The following is a 19285-nucleotide window of genomic DNA, read 5'->3' as shown; positions in this document are numbered from 1 at the left end:
ATTACTTGTAATCATGATTACAAGTAATTGATTACTGTAATCAAAATTGTAATCATGATTACAGCTGTAATCAAAATTTTTTGAAAGTTGTAATCACGATTACAAGTAATTGATTACTTGTAATCGTGATTACAAGTAATTGATTACATAGCTGTAATTATCTGTAATCAATTACAGTTGTAATCGATTACTGTAATCAACGGCCAACTCTGGAAACATTAATAATTACAATTGGCTTATTAAATAGGTTGCACGATTCCCAGAAAAAGTAAAGGGAAAAATGTCTTACTTTTAATTAGTAACGCATACTTGAGCCAAAAATATATTTAAGGACAGGATGTGAATTTAAAAGCGTGAGAAAGTGTTTTGATTAGAATAATAAAATAAAAGAAAAGGATATTCAGAAAAGAAATAACATAAAAAGATTAATTGAAGATTTCTATGTTACATATATTGAAAAACTAAAATACGAATAAAAAATATCACTTATCTCCAAAATCAATTATATTAATCTTTTCAATTATGCAATATTTTTTTCCAAAGGTTATGCAGAATTCAAACAATAAACAATCTAATAAAAATAAAAGATTAATATATATATATATATATATATATATATATATAAAAGATTGATTAATGGGAAGCAGCAAGTCCATAACCTAGGCCAAGGTCATTTATGGTAAATATTTGTTAATAATTGCTATAGTTGATTATAATGTTTTATTACAACCATCTGTTATCATTATTAAGTGTCATCTTTTCCAATTCTTTGTGAAACAATCATTAAAAAAAAGGCCTAATAAGCATAGTGGTTTAAACAATGGCTTCACATTTGACAACTTGACCTTGATAAATTCAATGGAAGAGTGAAATGTTTGATTTTGAATGTAACTAATAAGGTCAAAAGAAACCTTCAAGATATTTGTCAGTTTTCTTTCTTTGTGTTGCAAGTTCAAATGCAGATAAATTAATTGTTATTGCAACACAATCAGTTCTGAACAAAGTTTCATTGTAAATATTATCCCCAGGTATTCCACTTTTTTGTCTTATCAAAAAGAGGTTTTTATTGTTTTTAATTTTTCACAATCATATGATTTAAACAAAAATGTCTAATTTTAGTTTCTAAGTCTTAAAATTATTAAAGATTAGACATGATGAATTAGGTATTGCACCCATATTATACAAAAGTAATTTAAATATCTTAGCCATTCTATTTCATTTGCTGCTTCAGAACTTTTATGCCAGCACTGCAAAATTATTGTGATGAAAAAGTAGACAAATTAAATTTCTCAACTAAAAAATTTCATGAGGTTTAATAGCATCAAGGAATAAGATTTGAATCTAAATAACAATTGAACAAATAATGTTTCAAGCAGCTAACTGAATGGTCATTCACTTACTAATTTTCATTTGAAATATTGTTTTATTTAGATTTTCTATTTTTCTTCAAAGCGCAACATTCAATTCAGTTATCAATTCTGTACACATTATTTTTACTTTGTTCATAAATACTAAATAGTTCTTTAAAAAACATTTCAACTATTGAAGCTACAACCACAGATGCACAACCAATAGTCAGAAAGCCAAAACTAGCCCCAAAAATGTATGACTTGGCCCCTGACTGGTTTTAAATATTGATAAAAAAAATTTATGAAGTCTCTTCAATAAAAAAAAATAGAGAAAGCCTTTTTTCAGTCGAGGGAAAAAATACTGCTGTCTTAGAAAGTAATTTCTTTTTTAAATTTCATTAATTTTTGGGGGTTTTGTCATTCTTTTCTTTTATTCATAACTATTTTAGTGCAATCCCGAACTTGATTGCAACCATTTCGTTTTTAAATTTTTAATTATGGCCATGAGTTCAGTACTTTCAGGGAAAAGTAATTTCTTGCTAATTTTACTTTACTCTACACAAACATTTAACTTTCAATTAGAATACTAATAGACCTAACAATATTACCTTACTCATATTAAACCCAATTTGGCATTTAGTTTTTGTATCCTGCTGTCAAAAAAAAATAATTTTGCCTATTTGATGTAACACATTAAACATATTCATAAAAAAAAAAGTTCAGTTGCAATTTTACAAGAGTTGCCTTTCTAATTATGAGAGATTGATCTTTTTTGATGGAAAATGTAGCAAATTTTTTTTAATTAATACCCTTAATGGACAGGATATGTTAATAAACATTTTTGCTAGAATTTTGAATACATTTCTTTGTATTACACTTTTATGCGTCTTTTTACTTGTTGTCTGCAAAACATTTTGTGTTTTCTTTTAAGGCAGCATTTAATGAATAATATTGGTTTAATAAGGAAAGACTATCAGACTCAGAAAAAGCAGAGAAAGTGAGATCCAAGGAAAGAAACAACCTATTTGTGAAGTGTTAAACTAATGCATGCTATTGAATCTTTTAAATCACCAGTGAAAAAGGCAGGGTGATAAAGTCTAAGACTTGTTTGATTGCTTGATAAAGCTTACAATCGCCTTCAACTTTTTTCCTTTTGATAATTTTTTGGTATAGAAGTTTCAGCCTAACTTCCTCCTGCAATGACTTTTTGGATTTTAACATTTCTTTACCAAAAAGTAATTATACATTAAAGAACATTCTAAATTCAAATTATTTTTATTTGATGATTATTTTAAGAAAAATAAAGGTTTAAACGTTAATTTTAATGCACAACTTCTATTTCTTTATCTCATGAAACATACTTTGAAATTTTTTACATATTACAGAATTTCATAATATTGAGATTGCAATGTAGTTACTCAAAATTAATTTAAAAAGATTTTTTATAATAGAAAAAAAACAGAATTTTTCTTTTATAACAGTAGATAATATCTTTCATAAGTAAATAAGATAATAAGTAAAAGCATTTAGGATTGCTTTTGCTTTGGGAAAGTTTTGTTTTTGTGAAAGTTTTTTAGTCCTTTAGTAAATTAAAAAACTTTCCTCTTTTACGGTTTTACTTAAATATAGTTTTCTTTGTAAAATAATGAATTATTTTACATAAAAAAAGAAAATATTTTTGTAAGTTACATTCTTTTTAAGCTGTAAATAATAATAAAATAATGGCAGTTCACCACCCTCCTCAAGTTTCCTTGAACAAGTGTGATTTTATATATATATGAGACAGATGTCTCTTTTCTCAAAATTGCCTGATTTTCTTATAATTAATAGTCATCATGATATAAATATATTCGAATATATCTGTCAAAGGACACATAAGCAGATCTCCTGCAATAAATATGTTGATTTCTCACATAAAATGGGAAAATTATTATATAACTTAAATAAAACTTAAAAACGAAATTTCTGTTTTGAAACGGTGTTAAGTCTTAAAAATATGAGGTTTAATGAAAAGATTAATTTAGACAATGACATTTGTTTTCTTACCTCTGAGGAATATAGAACATTTCCCTTTCTGGAGGTCTCTCAAGTTTCCCACAATAGACTGGCCATAAGCCATTAATAATACGGAATAAAGAACTTTTTCCACAACCATTAGGACCAGTAATCAAGACGTGCATGTCCGGTGTCATCTAAAAATATTACATGAAATTTTTATGATGACTGGATAAGAAATATATCTTTTCTTAAACAACTTTATTAGACACATACATTTATTTCCTTTGTACAGTTCAATAAGTTCCAAATTACAGTAAACATCTGAATAGAAGGAATCTCACCAATAACAGAATTTTTAAATATTTCTTAAAGAAATCTACCTACCATCCCCTAAAAAACTTGATTGACAAGTTACTAAATTGACTGAATTCATTTGATTTATTTAAAGTTTTTCATGTTCTACTTTATCTTCAGTAGAAAAAATTTCTCAAAAACAATAAAAAAAGCAATTAACTATTATTTTATATTGAATTATAGGACATATTATGAGAGAATAGAATACATTTAAAAATATTCCAAACAAAATTAATTAAAATATTAAGATTATACTTACTCAAACTTATCTATAGTGATAAAAAATATCTTTATCTTTAAACACATTGAAATTGGTATGAATAGCTTAATTGTAGTTAGTATTTGCATTTTTTTTTATATTGCTTTAATTATATTTCTGTAGATTTGTCAGTTTGAGATAATAAAATTTAAAACTATATAAGTTCAAAATTGAAAAACTTTTGTACGATTCAAATATTTGTTTTCATTTTCAATAAAATTGAGAATTACCTTAAATTGTTAAAGATAAAAAATAATCTGGCATTTAAATTTCATTTTAATACCCAACTTTTGCTTTTTTTCTTATCTTTCTATGTTATGAAATTTTCTACTTAAAACTTTATAGTTTTCAAAACTTAAATAAATAAAAAAAAATACATTAGGAGAAAAAAAAAGAGAGCTTACAGACAATAACAGTGAAATAAAATTATTTTATTCCAATAAAAAGGAAAGAAGTTATGTGTATTGTATCTTAATGGCCCTTTGTTTTGCACTTATTTAAAGTTTCTTTAAAGGAAACTCATTACCATTCAAATCATTGATACTTAAAAAGAAAAAGAAAAACAATAAGAGGAATAATGACTTTTAAGTAAATTGGATTGAATGCTGAGTTTAAAGTAAGCGCAAAAAATCACTTTACGAATATTTAGTGAAAAGGAAATATGCATATTAAAAAACAACAATTATATTATATATCCCTGTCAAAGATATTTCCTTAAAGAATTGAAACAGGCTGTAATTAAATAAGAGTTAAATATTAATAATGATTTTTCTATTTATCTCCCCTTTTGCAATTTTAGTTCCTTTTCTTTTATTTATATATATTTTATAATTTTTTAGCTATGTTCTGTCTTTCAACAATACAAGGCATCTTTATAATCATTTTTGTGGACTATCATTATGTAGTTTTGTTCTTCAGCTTTATAATTTTTCTAATTCAGTATGACTCTGATAATCTTTATTCTTCTGTTTTTCAATTGCAGCATTTAACAATGAGTATTTAAATTGCAGCACTTAATAATGAGTATTTAAATTGCAGCATTTAATAATGAGTATTTAAATTGCAGCATTTAATAATGAGTCTTCTGTATGCATATTCTACAATTGGAAAGGCGGATAAAGTTTGTGGAGAAAGAAGCAACTGCAGCAAATAAATTAATATAAGTAAATAGTACAGGAAGACTTAAACTTTGATTATAGCACTTTAAAAAGTCTGTAGAAGCTTTTATTCTAATTAAAAATAGTGAATAAAGATCTTAACACAATATTAACGAGATGATAAACAGCTGAAAAATTTAATTGATTATAGTCAAGATTGGTTGATTCAAATCAAGTGTTTTTTTTTTTTTTTTTTTTTTTNTTTTTTTTTTTTTTTTTTTTTTTTTTTTTTTTTTTTTTTAACGATTGATTTAAAAATTTACAAAACATTTTATATTATGAGATGGTATGAGAGTAATAAAAGCTCAACGAATTTTTTTATAGATACATACATCTTCAAAATCACATTCTATTTAATTAATGCTAATGCATTTCTAAAGTTCAAATCATATTTAAAGAAATTATCCAAATATATAGATATAAAATAATATGTATACAAGTTTGAAATGGCTTTCTTTAGTAATAAATGGGAAATATAAGTTACTGTATATAAAAAACGTTTTATCATTTTAAATGGAAAAAAAAAAGTTTTATTAAATTAAACTTGCAATTTATTTCAGCTTGTTTTCCAGTAATTAATAATGATATATTTAAATTCAGTTTTTAAAAATTTTTAGTCAAGCATTGTCATATGCATTACTATAAAATTATTTTTCCTCTAAAGCCATTTAATTAGCAATAGAGTATCAAACATATTCATATAATTTATTTTGAATAATATTTTAGTTATATCTGTAAAGTGTATCAATTATAAATTAAAACTCCTAAAACCATTCAAAACGTGAAACAAAAATTACAAACACAGTTGATGTTTAAAACTTAACATAAAATAAGTTTTCAAACTGAACAAAATATAAAACAAAACTAAACAAAATATAAAGCAAAACAAAACAAAATATAAAAACAAAATATTGAAATCTTACCAAAAATGATAAACTAGGAACAACGATGTCACAGTTAGGTGTCACAATAGGTACAGATTCTAACTTTATTATTCCATTTTTTTCCACAACTTGTCCTAAAACAATTGGTTTCAAATTTTATTTGTCAAATTTTAACTAAAAATCAAAATTATTATCATTATCAAAATTATTATTAAACAATCAAAATTATACAATCAAAATTATTATTAAATCAAAATTATTAAAATAACAGAATTTAGTACGCAGAGATAAGAGATTTATTATTTCTCTTAAAATTTAATAAGTTAAATAAAACTGTAAACATTTTTAGAAGTTAAAGCAAAAACATAGTCATAAATTTGCTAACTCTACCAGAGATAGAGTTTGTTCATTCCTATTTCAGCCTTAAACCAGGGGCGGATCTTCCGTTAGGCAAACTTATACAACTGTTCAGAAGGGTCACAGAAAGAGAGCAGAAAATTCAAATTGATTAATTACCTACTTGTTGGAATCCTTTTCTCTCTTTCTATGAAATATATGTCTTTTTTCTTTTTTGGTTAAACTATGTGGTTTTCGCATTCACTTAGGCATACGTTATTTATTGAATGATGGCTACCCAGAAACAGAAAAATATTTAAACGAGTTTTTCAACTAATGCACTATTTTAAATGGTATTTTAACATAGATTAGCATTAAAAATAAGTTAGGTCATCAATTATTCAGTTAGCTTTTATATGTACGATTATTTTGTCCAAATTAGTTTAATATATTTTTTTAATTTTCTTTAAATATTTAAGGCATTGTGCGCTTAAGATATAACGACCTCAAGTTATATTGCCTGTTTTCCTACTTACAAGCATATGTATTGATAGCAGGATAAATGTATTGTTATGTAAGACAGAAATTATTTTCCACTCCACCTAGGCACCAAAGATAATTGAACCAGCCCTGTCTTAAACCTGCAGAAAAGAGCAATGTTGAGTAATAAGCTAAACTCTCATCCTTGTAAAAAAAAAAAAACATGAATTACGAGTAATGCAAATTTTTCTAAGGGTCTTTTCTTTTAGACAACTACTTGCTGGACAATTTAACTACTTAAGGGCAGATAAAGCAAAACAAAAAGACTCTCATATTTATTGATGCAAGAAAACTGAGTATGATGTACCCCACAGGAAGGCAAATATAAGCCTGCCAATTCAGATTAAAAAATTAACAAAACGTCTTTTTAATTAAAGAACACCTTTTTCAGCCCTATTACATGGCAACAATTTACCCATTTTGTATCAATATAAGTACATTTCATAAAATATTCCATTAGTTTCATATGGTAAGAAATAAAAACATTTGTCACATAAAATATTACACGATTTATTATACTGATTTTTAAAAAAATGTTCCTTGAAAAACACCAGTTTAAAATTTATAATTAATTAATACCTTAATCACAGTAATTAATGTTTCTCCCTTTCCTTGCTATAAACTTTGCCTTAAAATTTAATTACATGTTCCACAAATCAAAACATATGTAAAAAAATTCTTCCTTACTTGGTAGAAAGCATTCTCACACTAAAAACAAGTAGAAAATCTTTTCAGAAAAATGGACAAAATTTAGAGCATTAAATTTTTGTTCCTTAAACTAAAATCTCAATGATAGCTCAACGAGCCTCAAATCTTAATCTACATAATTTAGAATAGCTTTTAGGATGAGAAAAAAAATAGTAACAAACCTAAAATTTCAGGCATTCCATTTTTGAATTTCAAGCCCTTTACTTCAGTAACCTTTTTACTCAGCTTGGAAGAGATTTCAGTATTAGTAGACAATTCATACTGTCCTTCACAAACTTCCTCAAATACGTTGATCATCCTAGAAACTCGAGCAGTATACCCAGCCAACTCAGTTATCTTGGCAAAGAAAAACATAGAAAAATTAATTCAAAATAAAAGTTAAATGAATTTATAGAAAAATATAGTTTTAAAAACTATTAAGAAAAAAGATAATTTTGATCATATTTAAAATTGTCAGCAACATCTTACAATTCCAAAAAGCAGAGGTTCCCAAAAGGTATTTTGCAAAACCTGTTTTTTTTTTTTTTTGAAGAAGGGTCACAGGGATTTGGAGTATTAGAAATTTATTCCTGATTTTCAAAACCAGTAATTAAATTTAAATCCACCCAATTATATTTTATTTACTTTATATTTTTGTTATTTTCATGAAATTATTCAGGGGGAAATGATAGTGGTGCAAAAGAAAATCAAAATTTAAGGTATATTTTAATAAATATATATCGAATGAATAAAGAAAAGAATATACATTCATGTAATCTTTTTTCATTTCATGCCATAATTTATCTTATTCATATTCAGCTAATGCATACGCCAAAATCAAAGTCAAAACTAAACTAGGTGCTGCTCCAGATCTTTGAATTGAACTGTCTGGCATGAAACCTTATTTTAAGACCAGTATTGATAAAACTTTATGATAAAATAATTTTATTCCACACATTAAACATTTACAAAATAATTTGTAGCCTTTAATTGGTTGCTAATGAACTTAATTCATAAAGTTTGAGTGTTCCATCAAAAGTAGAATGATCATTTATGGTTCCATAAATGAAAAAAAAAGGGAACTCCTATCCTAGAGGATACTCCTTTGGAGAGCCCCTTCTAGAGAAAGGAATTGAATTTAGAACTCAAAGTTTAGTTTTCATTCATCTTCTAGTATAGTATACTCAGTGAAGAACAATAATTCAGTCATGTTTGTTTACTGTTTGGTTAAATTATTTTTTCCACCAATGGAGTTGTGAGTAACTAAATGCTAAAACTGATAAACTATAGGTAACACAAAACTTAATACAGCCCTGAGATATTAAATAGGCATTACACCCATTAAACAAAATTTTTTTTCTCTTGTCACTAGACTTTCAAAAGTAATGTTTTCCATTTCCAAATCAGACACTCACAACAAGAAAAGAAATGGTAACCAGCATTACTTTGATTTATAGTAATTAAAACAATTAATATTGTGAGACAATGATTAGTCAGAATTTTTTAGTAAATAAATTTTCATCTTGAGTAAGGATATAGTATAACAAGCTTATTATAAAATATTTCAGTCATTTGTTTACAATATATGATACCAAATTGGCAATAATAAATAAAACTGGTGTGATTTATTTTTTAAATCTTGAAAAGTTTGTAAAAGTTTCCATGCATATATTTTTGTTCTCGGTAACCTACAAATATTTTATAAACTTGGTATTTTTTCCAAAAAACAGGAAAAAAATATCCAAAATATGAACTATTATCATTGTGAGACACCTATAACCCACAAAAATTTTGTGAATGGACTTTCTTTATTTGAGTAACATGACAGTATAACAAGCCACTATGGAAATAAATCATTCTTTGTTTGGTGGCAATATTTTTTTAAGAGTAGTTTTGTTTTTATTAAAGTATAAATTGGGAATGCAGACAAGCAAGGATCTTCTCAAATATTTATAAACAAAGTCTGATACAGGAAGTGACCTCATTAAGTGTCTGACAACATGCAGAGTGTTGCATCATAAAAGGTATCATTTAGGAAGTGCCCGATTGATTTGGTAATAGTTGCCTGTCTTGCCTAATATAATATGTAGAGATGGTCTTCTGGTTTTGAACAAGAATGTATTTCAGTTTTTTAATTAGTTTTCCTCATAGTTTTCAGTGGAGTTGCTTAAAGATTATTTTAGCATTACTTCAATACATTTCTTTTTGTTGGTCTTTATTTAGACTACTGTAAAAAGAGCAAATCGTGAATGCTTTTCAATCTAAAAGTTTGATCAGCACAATACTTCATAAAAATGGCTGCAATGAATAAAAAAAATCACAAAATTAATTCTTCAATTTATGGTAATCTAAATCCTATAATAAGTTAAATCAAGTTGACATTTACATGTAAACATTTTAGATCTAAGGTGAAACTAGTCAACATATAATGTAATGTTACCAAATTATTTTAATTTTTAATGTTACGCTTTCACGTAAGTATTTTTTGTTATATACATTCTAGAAGTCACGAAAAAACACCAAGACATAAAACGTCAATAAACATATCAGATTAAGTTTTGCCCGGATATACAGGACCTAAAAATAAGGACGATGTGACGAGTCAACAAAAAAAGTTGCAGCTTAAATTACATAAATAATTGACTTCTTTTAAAAATCATTTAATGATAAAACTACATCAATGTAGAAAGAGACTCTGGAAAACAGAATTTTCATTAAAATGTCCAATGCCTCCATTTAGAGTTTTGATCCTACAGAATTCATCAATTTGTGATGGAAATATTCATGTAAAAGGAGAGTTCTTTAACAAATCACAAATTTCAAAATTGCAATGTATACATTAAATGAATTTTGTCTACCCAAATATATTTACATAAAGCTCTTCAGTATGTCAAACTAAATTTTATCACAGATTTCTCTTATTATTTTGTTTAATAAATTTTTAATATCTGCTGATCATTTTTAATTTTAATTTTTTTTAACTATAATTTAATCCTAGTAAAGAAAGTTTGCAAAAATTGATTAGAAAATAAAAAGGACCTATCAATATTGGTTCAACGACTCAATAGGATGAGGAAAAAAGTGGCTGCTAAGTTAAAGTCTACCGGCAACTGACTACTAACTGGAAATTTAAATTTTCAGATCTATGATGCACAATTTATTATCTCTTTCCCAAGGATCTTTTAATTAAAAAAAAACTTTATCAAGTAAAATATTAATATAATACTTGCTATTGCCAACAATTTCTCAAAATGGCAAAAAAAGATGAAAACCAAAAAATGTTTTTAAAAAATTGGTCATACCTTAAAAATTAAAAACAAAAAAAGTTGGTTTTGATTTTCATAAATAACAGAGGAAACTATGCTCAGTGCATCTCAGAAAAACTCATTTGGATTAACTCCATGTTTTTTGAAGAAAATAAAGCACCATATAACGATTAAAAAAAGAATAAGAAAATAACTTAATATATATACACCCATTAGCATTTTGGTTTACCCTTAGCATAGATGAAGATTTTCTCGCCACTTTGTCGAAAATCATGATGTGGACTTGCAAAAAAATAAATAAATAAAATAAATCATATTTGAAATTTGAATAGAATTTCATTACCTCCTTGAATGAAGAGAAAAGTCTTTGAGAAGCATCTGATGCAGAGATTAAAATATTTTTAGCTGTAGTCATGTATTCTGTTCTTGAACTTACGCCATCATCACTATAATTGTCATCTATTTCAGGAACAAAAAGAAAAAATTCTCAGCTAAAAATTCATCACCACAACACAAATTTAAAAATATTTATAGATAATAATGTAATAATGGACTGGACAATAAGCTTAAATAGAAAAACTAATTTAAATTAAAAAATTATTAAACAGTAGGATGATCTGCTGTGTCCTGTTAATATGTACTTTGTATTGTACTTAAAATAAATGAACATTAATAAATAATTTTGGAAACATGAAATATAAATAATTTAAAAAAATGAATTTTAATGACTCAAACTGAAAACATTGGTTGTCAGTTGAACATTCAGCAAACTTTATGGAAATCATTGACATGTGTGTCAGAGTCATTAAAAAATCTTGATAAATCGTTAAAGCTATAAAAAATACAAATAATAAAGCAGCCAATTAAAATTTTTAAGATGAAAATTAAGAAAAAGAAAAGTTTGTATAGCTAAACAATCACTTTCAGATTAATATATGTAATATAAATAGCTTCAATTAATCTTTTTATGTTATTTCTTTATCTAAATCTTTTTCTTAATTAATTATTCTAAACAAAACGTTCTTTCTCACAATTTACTGCCAACAACAAAAAAATAAATAAATAAATATAAGCTCATTCACGTAAAGTATATTCTTAACCATTAAGATAGCACGCTAGCAAGTTGCAATGCAATCACTAAATTAAACATTATTAAGGTGTAATGATTTTATTTTGTGCAAAGTAAATATTCTGAAATGTGAATTTTATCATTATTTTGATTCCTCTTTTGAACAAATTAAAAGTTTATTAAAAAGATTTGAAAATATCCCTACAAATGATTTCAAGTTTTATTTAAACATACTTTTAAAATATAAGAAATAAAAAAACAAGAGAAAAAAAAGACCTGGAAGAAAATGTAAAAATTTTTATTTTCACAAAAACGTCAAAAAAGCACATTGTGCATTACTTCTCATAAAAGAATTTTAAAAAATAATGATTTTTATCTTTTATGAAGAAAAAAAATTTTTTTTTTTCCTAGAAGAATTTTTTATGAATCAATGTTTCGCAGAAACAACTTTAGGAATAGGTAAAACCTTTTCTTGCTATTGTAAACATTAGTTTAGGCACAGTAAAAAAGTTAATTTAGAAAGAACAATTTACCTGCATCTGTTTGAGGAGAACCAATCATTATGGGTAATGAAATTATGATCATGCCAGCAGCACTCCAGCAATATTTCAATAAAAATTGTTCAAACATCACATACCAAAGTTTCTTGTTATATATTCGGTTCATATGGGAGGCCAGTTTTTTATAGCTCCTCTGAAGTAATGAAAGTTCTACCTATACGCCAGTAAAATATACCATTAACAGTTAATTATTATAAAATCAAACAAAATCAGTCTTTCTCAAATAAAAACACAAACTGAATATATAACAAAGCAAAGTTTTTTCATCTATATTTGGGTCGCATGCAATGCCAATTTTTTTAAGTTACTCTAAAATAATGAAAGTCTTATCGACTCACATCAAGGCAGAATAGCGGCGACATTGTTGCATGCAGAATGTTATTGAGTTCGAGAAGAAAGATTTTTCTTTTGGGAAGTAAACAATTTTGCTTTTCTTATCTGCAAAAATTTGAAAGATTTCTTTCTGACGAAGTATATTTAAAAGATGCCTCTCTCATGCATCAAAGGAGAAAGAAAAGCTTGTGATTTTTCTATCTCATTTGAGAAATAAAAATTTGATAATGACTAGCTTCAGCAAAATTTCAAATGAATAATATAAAAAAATATATATATTCCAAAATAACGAGAGTTTAAAAGATAGTTCATTTTAGAAATCATGGTCTTCCCTTTCGTTTTTTTTAAAGCACTCCATCTATTATATTTTAATAAAATATGACAGTGAGTAAGGATTTTTTAACAAATAAAATAATTAATCAAAAAACAAATCATAGCAAAAAAAATAATTAATCAAAAAACAATTTTTTTATAAATTTGGTTGAAAAGAATCTATCAAATAATTTTATTACGCATATGAAAATTTTAAATCATTCTGACAACTCTTACCAATTCCATCATAAATATATGTATACTTTGATCTTTTATTTTACGGCAATTACGTTGACAAATTTTTACTTTTTTTGTAATAAAATCTCGATGTTTTTAATTGCTCAGATAGTTATTTTGATATTTTCATGAATTTTTTTTTTTTTTTTTGAAAAATGCTGATATTATTACAGCACACAAAGTTCTAATCCTGGAATCAAGAAGTCACTCCTTAACACTCCCGATCGTTGATCCGTACAGTGCTTCAACCGTTTTTTTTTTATTGTTATTGCTACAAATAAATTTTTTTTAAAAAAACATCAATATTTTTTTAAAAATTTTATTACACACAAATAATTGGCAAATTTGATAATTGAACTTTCTTAATGCGACAATTTCACCATTTTTTTCGGCAGTTATTGCCAGTGCTACTGATTTCCAACTGGGATTTTAAAATTCTGGTTATTTCAATATTAATATTATTTCTGCATGTAAAATTTGAATTGCGCATTTAAATAATCACTTTCTGATGCAAATCACAATATACACCAATAATATTGTAAATCTGTAGTATTTTGTTTGTATTTTTGACTGTTATTGATATTGATTTTCATGTGGTTTTTAAAATTTGATATTTTTAATATGATGTATATTACAACAACCGAATCTCGACACAAAACACGCAGTTGAGTAACCTCTTTTAAAAGAGGCTGATTCGTGTGATTTCATGATCAATCTTTTTCTGGTAGTCACTGCAACAGATTTCACGATTTTTAATCAGTTTTTTTTTAATGTGATGATTTACAAAATGCGGAAAACAGAATAATAATTTTTGTGTTTTTTCCCTTCAAAGAATATTGCCTATAAAATAAGAATAAAAAAATATTACAAATTCCATAAAAAAAATATATACACTTTATAGATACACTTTACATTTTTATACAAATAGGATTTCTTTTCTTTTTAAACACAATGCTTTTGTTACTTCAAATTAGTAATATATATATATATATAATTGTTATTATCAAAAGTATCTTGCAGAAAGATATAAGTAAAGTGCTAGAGAGCGGTTTGTCACATCAGTTAAATATAAAATTAGCAATAATAGTAATAATAAATATATCATCAAAAAATATTGACTTTTGGATAATTCACTACAAATTTTCTAAAATGAAGTAAATGAAGAATATTTCAGTCATTTATTCAACATATAGTTAGAAGATATCTTTAACAGTCATCAAATATGAGTACTATAAAAAATAATTTTTTTTGTTTTTGTAATTTTTAAGCCAATGAAATCTTATTCCCTCACTTGCAGCTGTTACCACTGATAAGTACAAAAAACATCCTTTCATGCTGGAATACCAAAGTTTTTCTTGTTCTAGTGTTGTTTCAATACATACTTAAAGCCCCTTTTTTATTTCTAGGTCAAGAAGTGTTTTATTTGACTAAAAAACTTGAAACATAATTCCTATCATTCTTTCATTCATAGTAAAACAGTAAATGTAAGATAGATATTATTTGGGTAGAAAGATTACACATGTTCTAAGAACAAACATATTCTGAGAAAAACTGCAGAAGAACTAAGACCTTTTGGAGAAGTTCTTCAATCTAAAAATTGGGTAAGTATTTAAGATAAAATTCTCATTTCTTCAGGGTTTAGGCATATATAGAGAGGAGTGGCTCACCTTGGGACACAGTATACCTTGGGACATTTTTATTTTTGGTCTTAAATTTTAAATTATTTTTTAGTTCTTTTAGATTCAGATATATGTCAGCATCACCTAACCTTGGAATATATTTTAATTCTATTGATTAAGCAGATAATAATTTATTAAGATTTTTATTTTTGAAGCATGTTTACTTACTTTCATTTAAAAGTTTAATTAGTTGTAGAAAGAAATTTTAATGAAATTATTTTTAATAAAAGATAATATAATGAAGTACAAAGCTTTCCCTTTAGAAGTTATGAAATTTAATTGTTCAAATGCTAAGCCTAAAAGTATATTTTAAACTATCCTATTAAGTTATATAGTGCACCTTGGGACACTACATATGCATAATTTGTATTTGCAGAGCACATTCTAGGCAGGGTAAACAGGGCGCAGCACCCTGTTGCCCTTTTAGTCAAAAGAATCCACCCTGTTGCCCTTTTAGTCAAAAGAATCCACCCTGTTGCCCCTGATCTAATAGACTCTAAACCCTTTCTTTCCTCAATCCTTCTTTATTTTTTCTCCAATCTGTACAATGGATTTCTTAAATTTTAAACTATTTTTATTTAGTTTGCCATTGCTGTCAATACATAGATTTATATGGGGGGAAAAAATAGCCATCACACCCCCTTGCTTCCACTATCATTAAATCATAGTTATTATTAATCAATTTAATTATTAAATCATAACTAGACACTTAAAAACATACATTTATTATTTTATTAATATATGCAAGCATTTTAAATAAATTACTAAGTTAATTAGCTCAATAACTCGATATATATGTTAATTTATTAATAAAAATGAGTAAATATGATTGCTTTGCTACTGTTAGTAAAATAAAAAAAAATTCTTTCACTAATTGACAATGTTTTTTCATAGAACATGAAAAGCCCATAGAAAGAAATTATTGCCCTTTTAGAATAATAATGCCCTTTTTTTAAACGTTTGCACCCTGCCCTTTTTTCTGCCTAGAATGAGCTCTGGTATTTGCATACAAAAAGTTGAAACTAACAAAGTAAAACTTTATTAACAAAATTAAATTATGTTATACTATTTTTAGGAAATTTCTACTTAACTTTTCATATTTTTTAACTGTCCCAAGGTGCCCCACTAGGAGGTACAACTTGGGACAAATAACAAGATAACTAAACATTTTTTAAAATTATTTCTATGACAGATATAAAATCAAAACCTAGTTTAAAATGTTTTCAACCAAATGTTACAAGAATATCAGGTAAAATTTTGACAATAATTGATCAAAATAAAAAAAATGAAAATAAAAAGTGTCCCAAGGTGAACCACTCTCCCCTATTATTTTAATTTCATTTGTGGATATAAAGTTCCAAAGGAAATAATATTTTTCCCTTTTTCTCACTTTGAGAAAATTACACTATTTAAATCTATGATGTTAATTCATTTTCTGAAATTGTACAAATATCAGAGTAGGTTTCCTCTGGAAGAAATGAAAAAAACTGAATGGAATGGAAGGAGCTAAAATTAATCAATTGAGACTAGCAGCTTAGACCATTACTGTTCAGTATTATAGTATTGATTAAATTAACTACATAAATTGTATGTAATTCTCTAAAATGCCTTTGCATTATTTTTATTTATTGTTTTGTATTAATTTATCGTGATGAAAATATAATACTACAACTGTTCATTTTTAGCTTTCCTAAAATGGGTATCAATACCACTTATGATATCAATTCTTAGCTACGGTAAACATTAATATCATATAGTAAGCAATAATTGTCCAATGCCCAGCTATATTAAAATTATCTTACTTGATTGGCATTTAGTATCAGTAAATAACTATTATATACCCCGTTAAAACTTTGGTGTAGAACCGTTATTTAGTTCTCTCTCTTACCTTTTTGTGCTGTATTAATTGTGAAAAATAAAAGCTAATTAAATAAATTTGCAACACAACATTTATAAATTAAAATAAGCTAGAAAAAAAACTGATTTATTTTCCATATTCAAACTATCACTAAGATTCTTAATTGAGACCATTTGGCAAAATTTTCAGTTTCCCTAATAGTTTGCTGTTAACTATTAGGGACATAACAGTTAACTATTAGGGCTGTTAACACATTATTTATGAATTTGATAGGGTTTAATACATACACTAGATTTTAAAAAAATACCCACCTTGTGCCCTCCATAGAAAGCAATTTCTTCAGCATTAGTAATTAGCCGAGAATGAACATAGCGCAAATATCCTTTGTGCTTAGCTTCCTCAGAAACAAGCTTCCCAAACTTTGGTGTAATTTTACGCAAAATATGACCAGTAAGTGAAACAACGGCAGCAGCAAATACTTGACCAGACATTCCAAACGAGCCCATATGTCTAGTCATTTGAAACAATGTTAAATTAATAATAATCAAATCCAACAGAGGCTTCGTGATGTGAGAATACAGATGAGCTATGGATTGAGAAAATGAAATAATATCTTCAGTTAAACAGTGATCGGCATTTTCCAAACGACCATCTAAATTGCTTACCCTGTAATAAGTTTGATTTTTAAAATATAAAGAATACGCATATCGGACGAGCTTCGTACGAAAGGCCAGAGCAAGCTGACTTTCTAAAAAACGTATTAGACTGTTCAGAAAGGTGGCTGGAAGAGCTATTAAAAGCCATTTGGTAAGTTGTAAAGTAAAAGTGTTAATATCTTTTCTAACAATAAATTTTATTATACGGCCTTCCAACTTCGCGACATAAATGGACAAAAATGTGCGCATAATTAAAGAGCAAGTATGCAATACTAGCAATGCAGCTTCAATGCTCCATATACTGGGAATCATTATTTTAATTAGTTTCCCTAATTGTAGAAGAAATTCTTTATTGAAAGCTGGGAAATTTTTCAAATCATATACACTAGCATCTTCAGTGCTTTCAGTACTAATTTCGATAATTTCATCATCAACATGAGTCCCTTTTTGAGGACTTGTAGATGATATTTTCTGTTGAGCCTCTGTAGCTCTATTTTTGATACTTCTTATAGATTTCAACAACAATGGAAATCCAACTCGAGAAGCGTGTAAGAAACAAACAGCACTAACCATGCACAAGCTTATTTTTTCAGGTGGAAATGAAGTTTTATCAGATATTTTCTGAACTATTTTTGACAACGTATTAGGCATCTTGAAATTTTGATTTTCTTAGAAATTTGTCAAAATATTTCAGATATAAATAAATTAAAATGCACTGACTTATAGCAATTTACTTCATTATCAACACAATTGATAATTTCACTTATAACGCACAAGATCTATTCTGTTGAGTAAAACTCACGAGACAGAGCTTACAGACCCAAAAACACATTAACCAATACTACCATCCCGATTTCGATAGAGATTATCACTGGATCGTCACTCTCACAACAATTGTTTCAACCACATTTATTGCGCAAATTTCCCCATGGCGAAACTTGAGGGCTAATTGTGACAAACTGATAAATATCAAGTTTGGCAAGTTTTGCCTTTACTTGGCCTAGCTTTTCACTGTCAGATAATAATATGCAATTCAGATGTCAGATGATACACACGTCAGAAAATTTTTGCTTTATTTATTTTTATGTTTGATACGTATCCGACTGCTTATTTCTTTTGATCTTAATACTCTCTTTTTAAATGATCAAATTAATTTCAATATAACGACGAAACTAACACTTGACCTTTGTTCAACTAATAATATTAATTGAAAGCTATAAGCAAATTTCGCATATTTTATTAACATCTGCATTACATTTTTCTTTTTTAAAATTAAAGAAAAGAGATCTATTAATGATTAAGTCTGGGTCTTAATCTAAGATCTGGGGAGAGACCGGTTTCATGCCTTTAGCCCTTCTCCCTTCCCTCTCCTCCTCTTTTCAGTTGTATAGGAATGTACTACGATAATTTCCTTTTCTTAATATTTTTCCTTTTTATTTAATAAAAATATTTTTTAAAATTTCTATGATACTTTTCTTTAGAACTATGTTTAAAGTAGTTTTCAGTTCCATATAGTTTTTCAAGTTAAAAGATTTTAATCTACGTGAAAATCAAGAGAGAAACTAACGTACCTCCCTCCTCGGTGACTTTCCACACGCTAATGGGGAAAGCATGTGAAGTGTTGCCATAGGAAAAGAGTTCTGCTCTATACGCCACCTGCAGCCCATTTCGAACGCCGATAAAAAAAAAAAAAAAAAAAAAAAATTTTAATGCAGTTTCTTACGATATTTACAAATACGAAATCAATTGTT

General features: G+C 26.6%; 1 protein-coding gene across 1 annotated transcript in view; it reads right to left on the bottom strand.

Moving 5' to 3' along the window:
* LOC107454902 (ATP binding cassette subfamily D) overlaps positions 1-18627 on the bottom strand; it is a 34478-nt gene extending 15851 nt beyond the window's left edge. The window contains exons 1-6 of the mRNA XM_016072246.3: positions 17190-18627; positions 12433-12613; positions 11174-11289; positions 7747-7921; positions 6041-6135; positions 3396-3541 (exon numbers count right to left, since the gene is read on the bottom strand). Of these exons, the coding sequence (XP_015927732.1) occupies positions 3396-3541; positions 6041-6135; positions 7747-7921; positions 11174-11289; positions 12433-12613; positions 17190-18185 (1709 nt within the window). The 5' untranslated portion in view covers positions 18186-18627. The remainder of the gene's footprint in view (positions 1-3395; positions 3542-6040; positions 6136-7746; positions 7922-11173; positions 11290-12432; positions 12614-17189) is intronic.
* Positions 18628-19285: the final 658 nt, after the last annotated feature.

The sequence above is a fragment of the Parasteatoda tepidariorum genome, chromosome 5 (assembly GCF_043381705.1).
Source record: "Parasteatoda tepidariorum isolate YZ-2023 chromosome 5, CAS_Ptep_4.0, whole genome shotgun sequence".
NCBI lineage: Eukaryota > Metazoa > Arthropoda > Arachnida > Araneae > Theridiidae > Parasteatoda > Parasteatoda tepidariorum.
The sequence above is the reverse complement of the archived record's forward strand: the minus strand, read 5'-3'. Positions and strand labels throughout refer to the sequence as shown.